The sequence below is a fragment of the Stegostoma tigrinum genome, chromosome 13 (assembly GCF_030684315.1).
Source record: "Stegostoma tigrinum isolate sSteTig4 chromosome 13, sSteTig4.hap1, whole genome shotgun sequence".
In the NCBI taxonomy this organism is placed as follows: Eukaryota; Metazoa; Chordata; class Chondrichthyes; order Orectolobiformes; family Stegostomatidae; genus Stegostoma; species Stegostoma tigrinum.
This window is the reverse complement of record NC_081366.1, coordinates 71,316,436-71,331,200: the sequence shown is the minus strand read 5'-3', so window position 1 is coordinate 71,331,200 and position 14,765 is coordinate 71,316,436. Positions and strand designations below refer to the sequence as shown.

General features: G+C 40.7%; 1 protein-coding gene across 3 annotated transcripts in view; it reads right to left on the bottom strand.

The window, feature by feature from the left end:
* Positions 1 to 14,765, bottom strand: part of LOC125458253 (dedicator of cytokinesis protein 2-like) — a 604,879-nt gene that overhangs the window by 347,030 nt on the left and 243,084 nt on the right. For all 3 annotated transcript variants that reach the window (XM_048543364.1, XM_059650772.1, XM_059650774.1), the window contains exon 26: positions 7,287 to 7,432. In XM_048543364.1, the coding sequence (XP_048399321.1) occupies positions 7,287 to 7,432 (146 nt within the window). The remainder of the gene's footprint in view (positions 1 to 7,286; positions 7,433 to 14,765) is intronic.

Here is a 14,765-nt window from a genome sequence, read left to right as displayed (position 1 = left end):
GAACCAGATGGGGTTTTACCAACAATTGACAATGGTTTCATGGTAATCATTAGACTCCCAATTCCAGATATTTCCAGAATTCAACTTCCACCATCTGCCATGGTGGGATTCGAACCCAGGTCCCCAGAACATTACCTAGGTCTCTAGATGAATAGTCCAGCAATAATACCAATAGGCTGTCACCTCCAAAGGTTAAAATTATGTTAAAATTCTTCATCTGTTCACTACATCCATCCATCTTCTTTCGCTTTGGATTATTCCATTATGAGATTTATGGATTGATTATAATTTTTTAGAATTCACCTATTCTGGTTTATAGCTTCATTCCATCAACAACTTGTCATACAATTGTGCTTGTTGCTCAGTGATCTGTTGTTCATGTCATCTGGATGACATATATATTGTGCTCACACACTGGTAACTGAAAATGAGGTAGCTCCTGATGGAAACAGCCTGTAATAATCACACTCCAGGGCCTCTTCGGAATATGAGTAACAAGATGTAGAGCTGGATGAACACAGCAGGCCAAGCAGCATCAGAGGAGCAGAAAAGCTGATGTTTTGGGCCTAGACCCTTCTTCAGAAATGTGATTATTTGTGAGAACACATTTCTGAAGAAAGGTCTAGGCTGGAAACGTGAGCTTTCCTGCTCCTCTGATGCTGCTTGGCCTGCTGTATTCATCCAGCTCTACACCTTATTATCTCAGATTCTCCAGCATCTGCAGTTCCTACTATCTCTTCAGAATATACCTGTTACATCCACAGAGAATGGGATTAACTTTAATCTAACTCATGAGGCAGAGAGCTCACGGGAACGCAATATGACTCTCCACTAACTTCCCTGGGAGATAACACTAGCTGAGTTTTACCATAAAAATTGCATTTGATCCCGACAGAACATCTTAAACAAATCAAATATTATATTGCTACATTAACTGAGACTTTGTGAGAGGTAACACTGAGCAAGAACCATTAATAAGTGAAAGGATGGAAAAATACATGAAGTCCTACCCAGATAGAAAAATCTGCAAGTTAATTTTTGTTCTGGTTGTGCTAACATGCTTGTATTTAACGCTATAGCCTCCTACTAATAAAGATCTGTAAGAGCAAACGAATTCCCAACCCAGAAATAATCAGCAGAAAACCACAACCTCAAGCTTAACCTGAACTATGTCTTTATGAAAGATCACAGGTTGCATGGTAGGAATATCTCTATCAAACAATTCTGACCTTCAGCGAAGACATAAAGAGACATTTCAAGCCCCATATAGGGAAGGTATATTAATCAGGCTTAGAGACAGCTCATTCATTGCCTAACAAGACATTTCTGAGATTAAAATTGAATCCTCAAAGCGAGAATTAATTAATTTCAGAGCCAAATGCCAATGCTTTGATTCAAATAAAAAAGGAAAATATGATAAATGTCAGGGAAAGATAAAAATCCTTTGGCCCATTAAAGCTGCCCCAGTTAACAGTGCAACCTTCCCAGCTAAGAATGCTTGATTCTAAATCCTGTGCCTTCCTGTGGTCCCATTGATTATATCTGTCCATTCACTTTTATACACAACATATATATCTGTTATTGCTCAATGGTGCTGGAGGAGGGTACATTTTTAGCCTCGCCCCCATTCTCCCCATACCTGCGTGGGTTTCCTCCGGGTGCTCCCATTTCCTCCCACAGTCCAAAGATGTGCAGGGCAGGTGGATTGACCATGCTAAATTGCCCAAAGCATTCAGTGATTTGTAGATTAGGTGAGTTGTAGGAGGATGGGCCTGGGTGTGCTGTTCTGAGTGTCGGTGTGGACTCTTTGGGCCGAAGGGCCTGTTTCCACACTGTAGGGATTCTATGATATTAAGGTGATTGGAGGAATGTATAGGGGAGATGTCAGAGGTAAGTTCTTCACACAGAGAGTGGTGGGCGTCTTGAATGCGCTGCCAGCAGTGGAAGTGGAGTCAGATAACTTAAAGACTATTAAGCAACTCTTGGATAGGCACATGGAGGATAGTAAAATGGAAGGTATGCAGATTGATCTTAGTAGGATAATAGGTCGGCACAACGTCGTGGACCAAAGGGTCTGTACTTGCTGTGCCGTTCTATGTTCTGTCTTGATTCTCACTCAAATTAAAAATGCAGCCTCATGTATCTGAGTATTATGTAAGACGGTGGTTCTGAAAGTGCTGGTGTTGGAGATTGCACTACACTACACCCAATCTGATGATGCTACCGTACCTCCAGATGGAGAATTAAGAAGTTAATGCCCCTAATTCCTGATGGGGTAAGACATGTCACCTCTGGTTCCTAACTGTCTCAGTAGTTATGCTTAACTGGACAACAAAACTTTCACCTACTGCCAGCATGCAATGAATTACACTTTGTTGAGATAAGACACACTAGAATACTTGGGGATCAGGAGTTGAAATGGTAGTCAGGGATCTCAAAGGAGATAGATGTCCCTTCATAGCTCAGTGTAAAACTTATTCTCCTCACAAGTCTGAGAAGACAGAGTCATTGGTCCTCATAACACACCTCATCAGACCATGGGAATGAATCCACTTAGATTTGACCAAAGGTCTTAGCTTATTGCAGTTGGCTCATTTTTATGATGGACAGGAGTTAAAAGCAACCATAAGATAAAGATACTGAAGGAGTCAGACAAGTCATTCCCGGTTCCTGTTATATTCAAAGTTATGCCTAACTATCCAATACAACTTCTACTCATTGCTATCAATCAATAAGCTCCACTTTGCTGTTAAGACAAGTGTGTCTTTCTGTTAAGACTCAGGAGTGATTCATCTACTATTACTGTTGACCGAACAGACCTTCACACCCAGGATAGGAAGGCGAGCATTTAGAGACAGATGGGCACCCACAGGAGCTAAGGTGCTTCATCACCCTGAGAATGTCATATTGGTTACATAAGTTCCTGTTATTAACCATTTGTTTGTGTTTTGGTTACAGTGCCCTGTCAGGAGCTTTCCAACCATTTGTCAATTTTGTATTTAAGAGTAGAAAGGAGGATTGATAGCAGCAGACCACCACAACATGAGCTGCCAGTGTTTGGTTCCACAGGCATATAACTTGGTGATCAGCAGTGAGGATTGTTGCTTAAATACCTTAAGGTAACAATGGTGAAGAAAACATCTATCTGAATCAGGTCTGTACAAGTATAGAAATATGTGTAGATGTAGAATGCGGTTTCATTGCAGTAAAAAACCAAATTATTCCTAAAAGGAATATATTAATACGCTAAAACCCATTCCATTGAAAAATTTACAGGATAATTCCAGGGAAAAAACGGTGACCCAAGAACATTAAGTTTTACAAGGCTTCTTCATGTCAACAGATATCATTATTTTCAAGTTAGTTACAGAGTCAAATTCCATGGTGTTATCAGGTCAAATTTCACCTCTGAAGTAACTGAAGCTACAGTTCAAAAATGTGTAGCTACATCATGTAGGATGATTGTATGCTACAAAGGTGTTAAACAGTGGAGAATGCGTGCATAGTTCACAATAAGGAAACCTCATTCTTAAGTTAGGTGGAGTGCTTTGCCATCAAACATATTTAAAAAATCAAACAACTGGAACAGGACAGGAGTTCCTCTGAAATGGGATATCTTAAATTGTTCACAAGATTTGACAAACTGAAAACCAAATATGGCATTCTGGTGAGGAAGGATTCTAGGCCATTGCGTCTTCAGGAATATTCCACAGCCCTTCATGAATTGAGTTCAGGAGCAACTTTGCAAAATTATCAAAATGGGCACCATTTCCCTAATGATCAAACTATCCGAGTAGTTTCCAGGCCTGGTTATTGTATCCAAGTCCAAGCTCTGCATCAAATATGTGTCAACCTAACATGGCTTAACAAATAAGCAGCAAGGAAAATCCAACCGTGTCACCGAGAGCAGAAATTTATTGTCTATAGGTGGAGTGTTTTATTTTTCCAAACTAAATAGTGGGGCAAAGGATCAATTTTGAGAAGTCGTGATAAATCAGTGTAGAGACAAGGCAAGAAGGTAACTTCTTTTATGGGAAACAATAAACAGAGCATGACAGGAAGAGATGTAGAGTACAAATTAAGAAACCATTCAGCAGAAAGGCAATAAAAAAATTGAAACTAAAGGGTCTATATCTGAATGAATGAAGCGTTTGCAACAAAACATATGAATTAATAGCACAAATAGAGATAAAATAACTATTAACTGAGAGTCATTACAGAGGAAAAGCCGGTAGATGATCTTGACTCTGACTGGAATATTGGAGAGTAGGAAGGAGAGGAGACAGGAAAAGGTGGAGGGATGTCTACGTTAATTAATCAAGGTATTAGCATAACAGAGAGGGCTGACTTAAGATCTGGAAACCAAGATGCAGGAGCAGTTGGCAAGAAATGATAAAGGCAAGAAGTCCATTAGTGTCATAGGGACTTACGGCACAGATAGGCCCTTGGGCCCTTTGAGTCTGCACCAACCTATTGGCACTAACGCTGCCTTCCAACACTTGGCTTGTGGTCTTGAATGTTACTTTTTAAAGGATGTGAGGCTTTCCGTCTCTACTAGCCTCCCAGGCAGCGCATTACAGTCTATTGTGGGAGTATCATACTTGTCCCCTAACAGAGGTCCCCTAACACCCTTCCATAGAAAGGGGCTTAAAGGAGGAAATAATGGGAGTTTGTCAGAAAGGTGTAGTGATAATTATCGGGAATTTTAATCTAAATTTGAACTGGAAAAATCAAATGGGCAAACATGACCTAAAGGAGCATTTCCTGTAATGTTTTGAGAACATGACCTGCTTTGAATCAAACCAGAAAGGAAGTCCTCAAGTCCTGATTGACTTCCTACTATGGTCTTAACATAAATGGCAATTGAGCTAGGGCATTGGTTTTAATTTTCCAAAATTTGCTTGATTCAGGAAAGGTGAAGTGGCAGAAGCAACATGGTTTCAGAAAAGGAAATCATGTCTAATCAGTTTACTGACATTATTTGAGCAAATAACATCTGATGTGGATTAAAGAAACATGATGGATGCACCGTATTTATATTTCCAGAAGGCATTTGATAAAGCACCACATCAATGGTGGTGATGGAAAATAAAGTAGATGAAAATAAAATTATAATGGGCATAACATTACAAAATCAATACAGGATTGGTTAGCTAACAGGGAACAGAGAATAGGCATAAATGGGCCTTTTCTGGTTGCCAAGGTGGAATGAATGGTGTACCACAGAAACTATTATTGGAGTTTTAACATTTTACAACATATAAAAATGACTTGACTGAAGGGAATGAGTTATTGCTAAATTTGCTGATGACATGCAGACATTTCATGAAGGGTCTCTGTGGGACCTCACTGGTTTTCTCATGCTTTCTTCCCAAACTCACATTATTACTTAAGCTCTGTACTGCCCCCTGCTTGTCCGATTCTCCTACTTGCCACAGACGGAAGTTCTGACCTTTGGACCCATCAATGCCCACATTGTTCAGCGGCTATGAAAATTCAACCCAATGAGTTGCATGAATATTATTAGTCCGATGAACACTGTCTGTTGGAAAATTTAATGCCGGGGCTTAAGTTTAGGGTTAGGGTTAGCGTCACCCTAACTCTAACCATATTTCATAAAGATTTACATTTATGTGTTACCATACGTCAAAACCTCTCAGATACTGTAAATTATTTGATGTGCAGTCACTGCGTCGAAGACAAGCAGGCAAACATTTAGCTGTTTTCTGATGAAGGGTCTAGGCCTGAAACGTCAGCTTTTGTGCTCCTAAGATGCTGCTTGGCCTGCTGTGTTCATCCAGCACTACACTTTGTTATCTCTTAACCATTTAGCTGTGTTGACCCCAGTTTGTAGAATGCATGTGAATAGCTATACACTTTTTGTGTATTCGCCTGAGTATCAGTATTTATTTTCACAGAACTAATTTGTTGCAAACTTATGCTTGTTACTTCATATCAATTTAAATGAAGTAGTGTCTGAGATACATTGGAATATCAGTAGGCCATTCAGTCCCTCAAGCCTGAACAGCCGTTCAATGAGATCATGGGTCGTCTGCGGCCTAACACAATATATCTGCTTTTGACCCATATCACTTCGCTTAGCGAAAATTTATCTATCCCAGATTTAAAATTGACAACTGATTCAGCATCGTCAGCCACTTGTGTGAAGGGTTTCAAACATTTATCACCCTTTGTCTGTTGAAATGCATTCTGACATCTCTCCTGAATGGTCTGGCCCTATTTCTCAGACTACGTTCCCTAGTTCTAGTGTCTCCAGCTACTGTAAATAGTTTAACTTCATTTGCCCCGTCATTTCCTCTTAATATCTTGAAGACCCGGGCTACTTCTCCGGCAAAATGGATTCAAATCCCACCATGACACATAAAGTACGAAGAGTGGAGTTGGAGGTACACAGCAGGCCAGGCAATGCCAGAGGAGTGGGAATGTTGACATTTCAGGTCGGGACCCTTTATCCGATGGAGTATCCCGACCTGAAACATCAACTCTCCTGCTCCTCTAATGCTGCCTGACTTGCTATGTTCCTCCAGCTCCACTCTTTGTTATCTCTGACTCCATCATTGGCAGTTCTTACTATTTCATACATTATGAAACTAGCTTTAGCAACAGTTATCACAAAACTAATACTGACTGCTGCAAAAAAAAATCTTATTCACTGAGATAGTAGGAACTGCCAGTGTTGGGGAATCTGAGATAACAAGGTGTGGAGCTGGATGAACACAGCAGGCAAAGCAGCATCAGAGGAGCAGAAAAACTGATGTTTCGGACCTAGGCCCTTCTTCACAAAAAAGCGTTCAAAAAAGGTCTAGACCCGAAATGTCAGCTTTCCTGCTCCTCTTGCTGCTTGGCCTGTTTTGTTCATCCAGCTCTACATGATCTTATTCATTAACATTTTTTTTATCTTTAGCGGAGGAAAGTCTGTCATCAATCTGATCTACATGTAAGTTCAGACTCACAACATTGTGGTTAACCTTTATAACAAAGGCAAAATAGTGCAGATGCTGGAAATCTGAAACATGTACAAGAAATGCTGGAGGAAATCAGCTGGCCTGGCAACATTTGTGGAGAGAAAGAATATTTTGAGTCTGATACGACTCTTCTTTCGAACTTTGCTGGTTTAACTCTTAGTTGTTCTATGAAATGACCATAGCAAGCCTATCAGTTCAAGTATGATTAGTGATGCCCTTATCCCAAGAAATAACAAATACATACAAAAAAGTGTCAGAGTAAAGAGGGAAATTTTTGAAACCATGACCAGATTCACCTACCACATTGGGCTGACTGAGCACCTCCAGGATGTGATTGAGTAATTCGATGCAGAACTTTAATTCCTGGTTCTGTTGTCTGTCCTCTTTCTGATCCAGCTGGGCCTTCAGCTCATCAGTCATCATGGGCAGGAGGATGTCGCGGCATTCTGCAAAAAAGGTGCAGATTCTGAGACACGTTGAGTGCAAAAAGGAAATTTGGGAATTTGTACACGCGTGCAGAAATAAATGCTCAGAACCTGAAATCGAGAGCTAATACAATGCCATCTGTAATCTGTTTTCGAGATGAGATTGCCATTGTTACCTGATGTGACCTATATTTCATTCCAGTCCCATTCTGAGGGGGATGTCTATTAGTTGCCATTAAGGAGAGACCACATGTGAAATTGCAGCAGCAGTTCATGGATGAGACCTCCCATCGGCATCTCATGGTAACCAGGGACAAGCAATGTATATGCCGGAATTTGCAGTGGTCCTCAGTATCTCATGAACTAATATTTGTTTCTAAAAGTGACAATAACATCTTGTTGAACTAAAATGAGACAGTGAAATAACCGCATAGAGACCGGTATCCCGTCACCAAGACACCCTTCATTTATTTGTACACAGTACACTGGCTGTGGTCAGCCAGCTCACAGTCAGTCCCTGAACTGAGGAGATTCTAATCCCCTTATTATACTTATTTTTTCACCTTATCTCCTGGTTATATTGGTCAGCCAGGACTCTCTCGACTGACCCAGCTTAACACCCCAATCACTGACCACATAATCAATGAGGTTAACCTGGTTCCAATCACCACAGATAAGCTTGCAAAATGCTCCTCCAGTTTCAAAGTAATATTAGCGGGTGAAATTCTCCACTGAACCCACGTCGCTCAATGGAAGCAAAATCCACTAGACAGCCTTCTGTAGGAGAATACTTCCCATGTTTGGCATCACTATGCATTTGGAGTGCAAGTGGTAGGAGCAAAGTTTCTTCTGAGTTTATTATTTTGTGTTGTTGCTAAGACAGAGTTGTTATGTGTGGGCAACTGCTGTGTTTTGAACAACGTAAAAGGATCATTATATCAAGGAAGCTATTTCCGAAAACAGAGAAAAATCAGCTTCATAATTGCTATTTGCTGGCATTATATTCAAATATAGTGAAGGCTAGTAAAGTCAATGCAAAATCATAAGAGGCATAAAATTGTTAGAGCATATTTATAAGTCTAACATAGATAAAGAGAGCGCTAGGAAATTTGACCTAAAACTGCCAAGTGCTGACCTTAAAACTATGAATTTAATATTTGACAACAATATAAATGAAGGTCAAGTATTTTTTCCAAGTGTTTAAGCTATCTTTTGTCTGTGTGTTATGATGAAAAGTGAGTAAAATATCAGTTTTAGAGTTTGGAATCCAAACTAGAGGCGTATGGGCATTGGTTACTTTAGTGATGGGATTATGAAAAAAAGTAAGTCAGCCAGTCTTTCTGTGAAAATTATCTAATCCAATATGCATCAGCGAGCAGGGAACCCCTGAACATTTAATGAAATTATTTAAAAACTGTTGGTTTTATGGCCTGGAGTGTAAATACTGGCGTCAGAAGTGTAATAAAATTTCTCTCCTCGAAAGGAATACAGATCAGTTCAGGAAATAAGTTACTTTTGTAGGATAACGAAGTGTGAAGCTGGATGAACACAGCAGGCCAAGTAGCATCTCAGGAGCACAAAAGCTGATGTTTCAGGCCTAGACCCTTCATGATGAAGCGTCTAGGCTCGAAACATCAGCTTTTGTGCTCCTGAGATGCTGCTTGGCCTGCTGTGTTCATCTAGCTTCACACTTTATTATCTTGGATTTTCCAGCATCTGCAGTTCCCATTATCTCTGATTACTTTTGTAGGAACTCAGTTTATACAATTTCCAGTCCAAGAGTGTTTGGGTAGAAATCTGCAGGTCATTGAAAGCTGAGAAATTCTAAGCTTTCAGCTTCATTAATATTCATGTAAGAAAGCTGAACAGTCATTAGAGAGCACTGGGAAGAAGCAGTTGAGTTAAGCTTGAAGATTTGAGAGGGAGGGTACATTCTCTGGGTCTGACTCTATAAGATGCTGGGGAATAAATGAGGCTATGATTTGCTTGTGTTTTAAGATCTGTCAACCTGTCATCCGTATTTACTTAGCTTTGTTCAACTCTGTTATTTTCCTTTTAATGTAATAAACTTCTATTTTAATTTTAAAGAAAATCTGAAGCCTCATGTGTTTATGTTTCAGTGAATGATCTTCATTTTTAAAAAGAACCCATTCAAATAGGTTTCATTCTGAGATCTGATTTGTCTTGTAGTAGCATCAGCTAGCACTGTGTGAGTGTTATTAATGAACTTTGATGATAAATCGCCAGTTTTGTCTTAAATTTAGACAGCTGTCTAAACAAAGGTCAAATATTTTCTCCAACATAAATGCATACATGCAATTTTCTTATAGTTTTGTCTTGTTAAATTTGATGCAGTATGTAGACCACCTTATGAAGCAGGGGTGGCACAGTGTCTCAGTAGTTAGCACTGCTGCCTCACAGTGCAAGGGGATGCAGGTTCGATTCCACCCTTGGGCAACAGTCTGATTGGAGTTTACACATTCTCGCTGTATCTATATATGCTTCCTCCAGGTGCTCCGATTTCCTCGCACAGTCCAAAGACATGCAAGCTAGTTGGATTGACCATGCTAAATTGCCCGTGTAGATGAGGTGGGTTACAAGGGTCTATGTGGGATTCTCTGATGGGCGGTATGAATTTGTAGGGCCGAAGGGCCTGTTTCCACACTGTTGGGATTCTATGATCATTAAGTAGAATTTTGGAGCTATTCTTATGCAATGGTTGCTTGGTGAAACCAGGCACAGATTGAGAGAGTTAGCCCCCACTTTCTACCTCACAAACCAAGTGGTATAAACAGGATATGACACTGCATGAAGACCAGATTGGAGCCCAGCTTCTGTGTAAGTAGACAGATCTAGAAAGATGATGGCCAGTTGTCGTGGAAACCTCTCTGCTGGGGAGGGTTGCTGGAGTGAACGTGAGCCAACACTCATGGATTGTTGGCATCTTGGAAATGGACCAATCAGACAGTGTGTAGGAGGCAGAGCAGGAAGCAGCATCTAGTTCAGCATGGTGCTCATTAGCTCCAGGCTATTATTTCTGCCTGTCAAGGAAGTGAGGATAGCCTGGTCAGCTACCTGAAAGGAGAGCCCACATCTTCTGACTCACTAACTAAAAATCTGACCAACTAAAAATTTGACCAGACTAACTAACTAAAGCAGAATGGCATTCACTAGTTGTGAGGAGTATTAAATTGTTCAACTGATTGTATTAACAGAAAAAAAATATAAGTAATAGCTCGCATACAAGTTCAGCATGTGATAAGGAGGGAAAAAAGAACACTGGCCTGTATTTCATAGCGTATAAATAGTAGGAAAATCTTGCTGAAGCTGTACAAGCCACTAGTCAGATCACACCTGGGAAAAAAATGAACAGTTTGTCCCCTTAGAAACATGTACTGGCATTAGAGGCAGTTCAGTGACGGTTTGCTAGGTCAATCTTAAGTGTGGAGGGAATGTCTTATGAGGAACATTTGAGGAAGTTGGGCTTGTGCTCATTAGGATTTAGAAGAATGTGAGGCAGCATAGTTGCTCAGCAATTAGTACTGCTGCCTCACTGTGCTGGGGACCAAGGTTCAATCTCAGCCTTGGCTGACTCTGTGAAGTTTGCACATTCTCCCTCCTTCTGCCAGGTGCTCTGGTTTCCTCACACTATCCAAAGATGTGCAAGCTATGTGGACTGGCCCTGGTTAAAAATGTGGGAATAGGTAGTAGGCTAGGTCTGGATGGGATGTATTTTGGAAGGTTAGTATGGGCGAAATGGCTTTGTCCTGCAACGTGGCTATTTTGTGATTCTTACTGAAACATTCAAGGCTCTTCGGGCACTTGACAGGTTAGACACAAAGTGGTTGTTGCCCCTTGACAGAGAGTCTGGGACCAGAGGGCATAGTCTCAGAGAGGAGAGGAAATTTCTTCTCTTGGAGTTTAGCCTATCTCTAGAATTCTTTACTGCAGAGTGGTGTTGAGGCCAGATCGCTGAGTATTTTTGAGGCTGAGATAGGCAGATTTTTAATCAGTCAGGGAATTATGGGTGGTGGAATAAGGCAGAAAAATGAAGTTGAAGTTATCGGATCTGCCATGATCTCATTGAACAGTGCAGCAAACGTGATGGTTTGAATGGTCTATTTCTGTTCCTATATTTTATAGTCTTAATAAACTGTTGTTACTTTGGGTGAAATCTTGTGTCTTGGGTCATTTATATCCAATGTAGATCTCCCAACTCAGATGAGTGATAGGAATAGTCTACTTATGAGCAATGTGTGGTGCTGCTGAAGTTGTATGATCTCTCTGAACTATTATTGAACAAATTATTGTCTATAAGTAGATACATAAGGGCTTTTGTGATGCCTTGGTGTGTCCCAACCTCTGGATTAGGTTCAGGTCCCACCTACTCCTGTGTATGTAATAATTTCTCTGAATAGTTTAACAGGAAAATGTATAACAGAAACATCTTTCCATAGGTAACTCGAGTACAATATAACTTTGCACATGAGCATGGTAGAGTTAGCTTTCACCAGTGCATTATTTCCTTTAGATGTGAGTTACATGTAATCTAATATTGTCATGGCATGTTCCTTATTCACATTCTTACTAGGTATTAGAATTTTATTCCAATTCTGAAGAAAGGACACTGGATGCGAAAGATCGATGTTGCTTTCTCTCCACAGGTCCTTTCAGACTTGCAGAGTTTTGCCAGTAATTTCTGTTTCTTTAGCAAATATTTGTTTATTGATGAGGTTAACCATTTATATCTTTCCTCAAGTATCCCAAAGCCAAAGCTCACAGCCAGCAAGGTGAATGTGTATAACTTCATGTGAAAGAAGACCAACTCTGAGTATGTTGTTGAGTGAAGAAGCTGTTAGACTATGGTTAACATAACAACCAACAGGTTTAAAAAAAAATTACTTTCAAGGCAATTAACCTGTTATCTCTTCATGGACCTGTCTATGAATGGCTTTGAGTTTCACAGATTGACTCTTAAATACCCATCAAACTGGTTTAACAAGCCACTCAATCAGAGATAGTGAGAACTGCAGATGCCGGAGACAGAGATAACACAATGTGGAGCTAAAAGAACACAGCAGGCCAGGCAACATCAGAGGAGTAGGAAAATTGACATTTTGTGTTGGGACCCTTCTTCATTTTCTGCTGTGTTCCTCCAGTTCCACACTGTGTTATCTATAACAAGTGACTTAAATTGTATTAAAATGCTACCTACAACCGTGAAAAAGAAGATGCACTTCCAACTTTCTCTGGGTGACAAGGAACAGGCAATGGCATTCAGTCTTGCTAACTGTGTCCGCAGCACAGGAATGAATGATAAAGCAATAGGGCCCTTGTGTAGATAGCAACAAAGTCAGCGATAATACCCACTGCCCTCCCAGCCCAATGACTAGACAGGCAGATATCCAGGCTCACCAAGCAGCCATTTGTACATGGTGCCAGAAGGTTCTCGTGAATCAATACTGCAAGGGCTGGAAGCAACAATTTTAAAAACTTTCCAGCTCTGAGGAATGATGCATATCTTATTTTTCATCCTTGTGGAGAAATTGGAGATAAATCATTCACTAATTCATTTATACTGCAGGGGTTTCAAATTTTCAACCAGGTTCCTGGGGAACTGCAAGAACCTTCAGACCATGTTCAATTTCTGATTGCACTTGAGTCATTTCTTACAGAGGGAGATATTGGGTGGGCTCAAGAGTTAGCTACAGTACCACTTGTCTACTGAAAGAAAGTCAACCAGTTGTCACTGCCCAGAGCTCACAAACAGAAAGATGGATGTGAAGGCAAGAGAGGACCTATGTAGTATTGAGCCAACTCAGAATATTTGTCTACAAGATCAAGGGAATTCACTTGCTTTGTTTATCATTGGTTGGACCAAGAGGAATTGTCTCTCGTTAAGGTGTCAAAAATTTCAGGGAAAAGCGATTAAAACTTTCAGGATAGGGTGATTAGCACTTTCAGAAGAGAGTGAGCACAACTTCAGGATAACATGCTAAATCACTTCAGGAATGATCGACTCTTTCAGGAGACAGTGATCAAACACCTTCGAGACAGAATGATCAACCACCTTCAGGAGAAAGTGATAACCACCTTCAGGAATGACTGATGAACACCTTTAGATATGGTGGGAGAAGAGGAGGGCAGGGAATTTGGTTTTTTATTCACTGGTGGGTTATAGACATTGCTGGCCTGCTCCTGGTTGCCCTTCAGAAGGTGATGGTGAGCCGCCTTCTTGAACCGCTGCAGTCCATGCATTTTGCGTAGACTGACAATTCCTTCAGGGAGGGAATTCTGGGATTTTGATCCAGCTACAGTGAAGAAACAGTGATATAGCTCTAAGTAGGACAAGTAAGGGGAATTTGTAGTTGGCGGTGTTCCCATGTTATTATCTGCCCTTGTCCCAGATGGTAGTGGGTGTGGGCTTAAATGGTTTTGCCAAAGGAATTTTGGTCACAATACAAGAAGTGAAATCAACTAAACAGATTCACTAATGTCAATGATGTGCTGTTAGCCTTGGAAAGGTGATATATCATTAATTTCACACTGTAGCAAGCTAGTCAAGAAAGTAATGGGCTCTTCAAAGGCTTTTAATGTGGACTGACTAATACAGCAGAAATAACAGATAAATCACACACCAGCAACTCAATCACAACATGCAAATAAATAAACTGTGTGAGGTAAATAATCAATTCTGCCCAGATCCAAACTCAGCGGGAGTTAGCAGTCTGGCCGATTCTTCCTGTGCAATGCAAGGCAATGAGTGCTGGCAGGCTATTCAAACACAGAAGAGAAGCTAAGCCAGGCCTAATTGGCTCCTATTTTACCTGGAGTCCTAGCACTCGGAGTGAAAATCTAATTTCTTTTTTCCCCTCAGCCAACTTATTTGAGGATCACTGATGACAATTTCAATCCATTTACTGGATCAACGAACGTGCTGCAAGAAAAGGACTGGGACTGCTGTAATGCTCAGAGCACTTAATAAGTCGGATTTGTACTCTTTTGACATTCTGACTGTAAACCTGGTCGTGCTAAATGTGGTAAGTATACACTATGGGCCCTCTGCCCATTCTGTGGTGAGAATCAAAACAATTCAGATTTTACTTGGGACAGAGAAGGAAGCAAATCACTACCATGTTCCCTGGCCAACATCTCTGTCTCGGGCTTGCTGCAGGGCTCCACTGAATGTCGGTGCAAGCTGGAAGAACAGCAGTTTATTTTCCACTTGGGAACTCTGTAACTTTCTGGACTCAATATTGAGTTCAATAATGTTAGGGCCTGAACACCTTCTCTCGTGTCCTTAACCCAACAAACACGTTACTTGGTGGCTCCCACAAACAAGCCATGGTCAGCC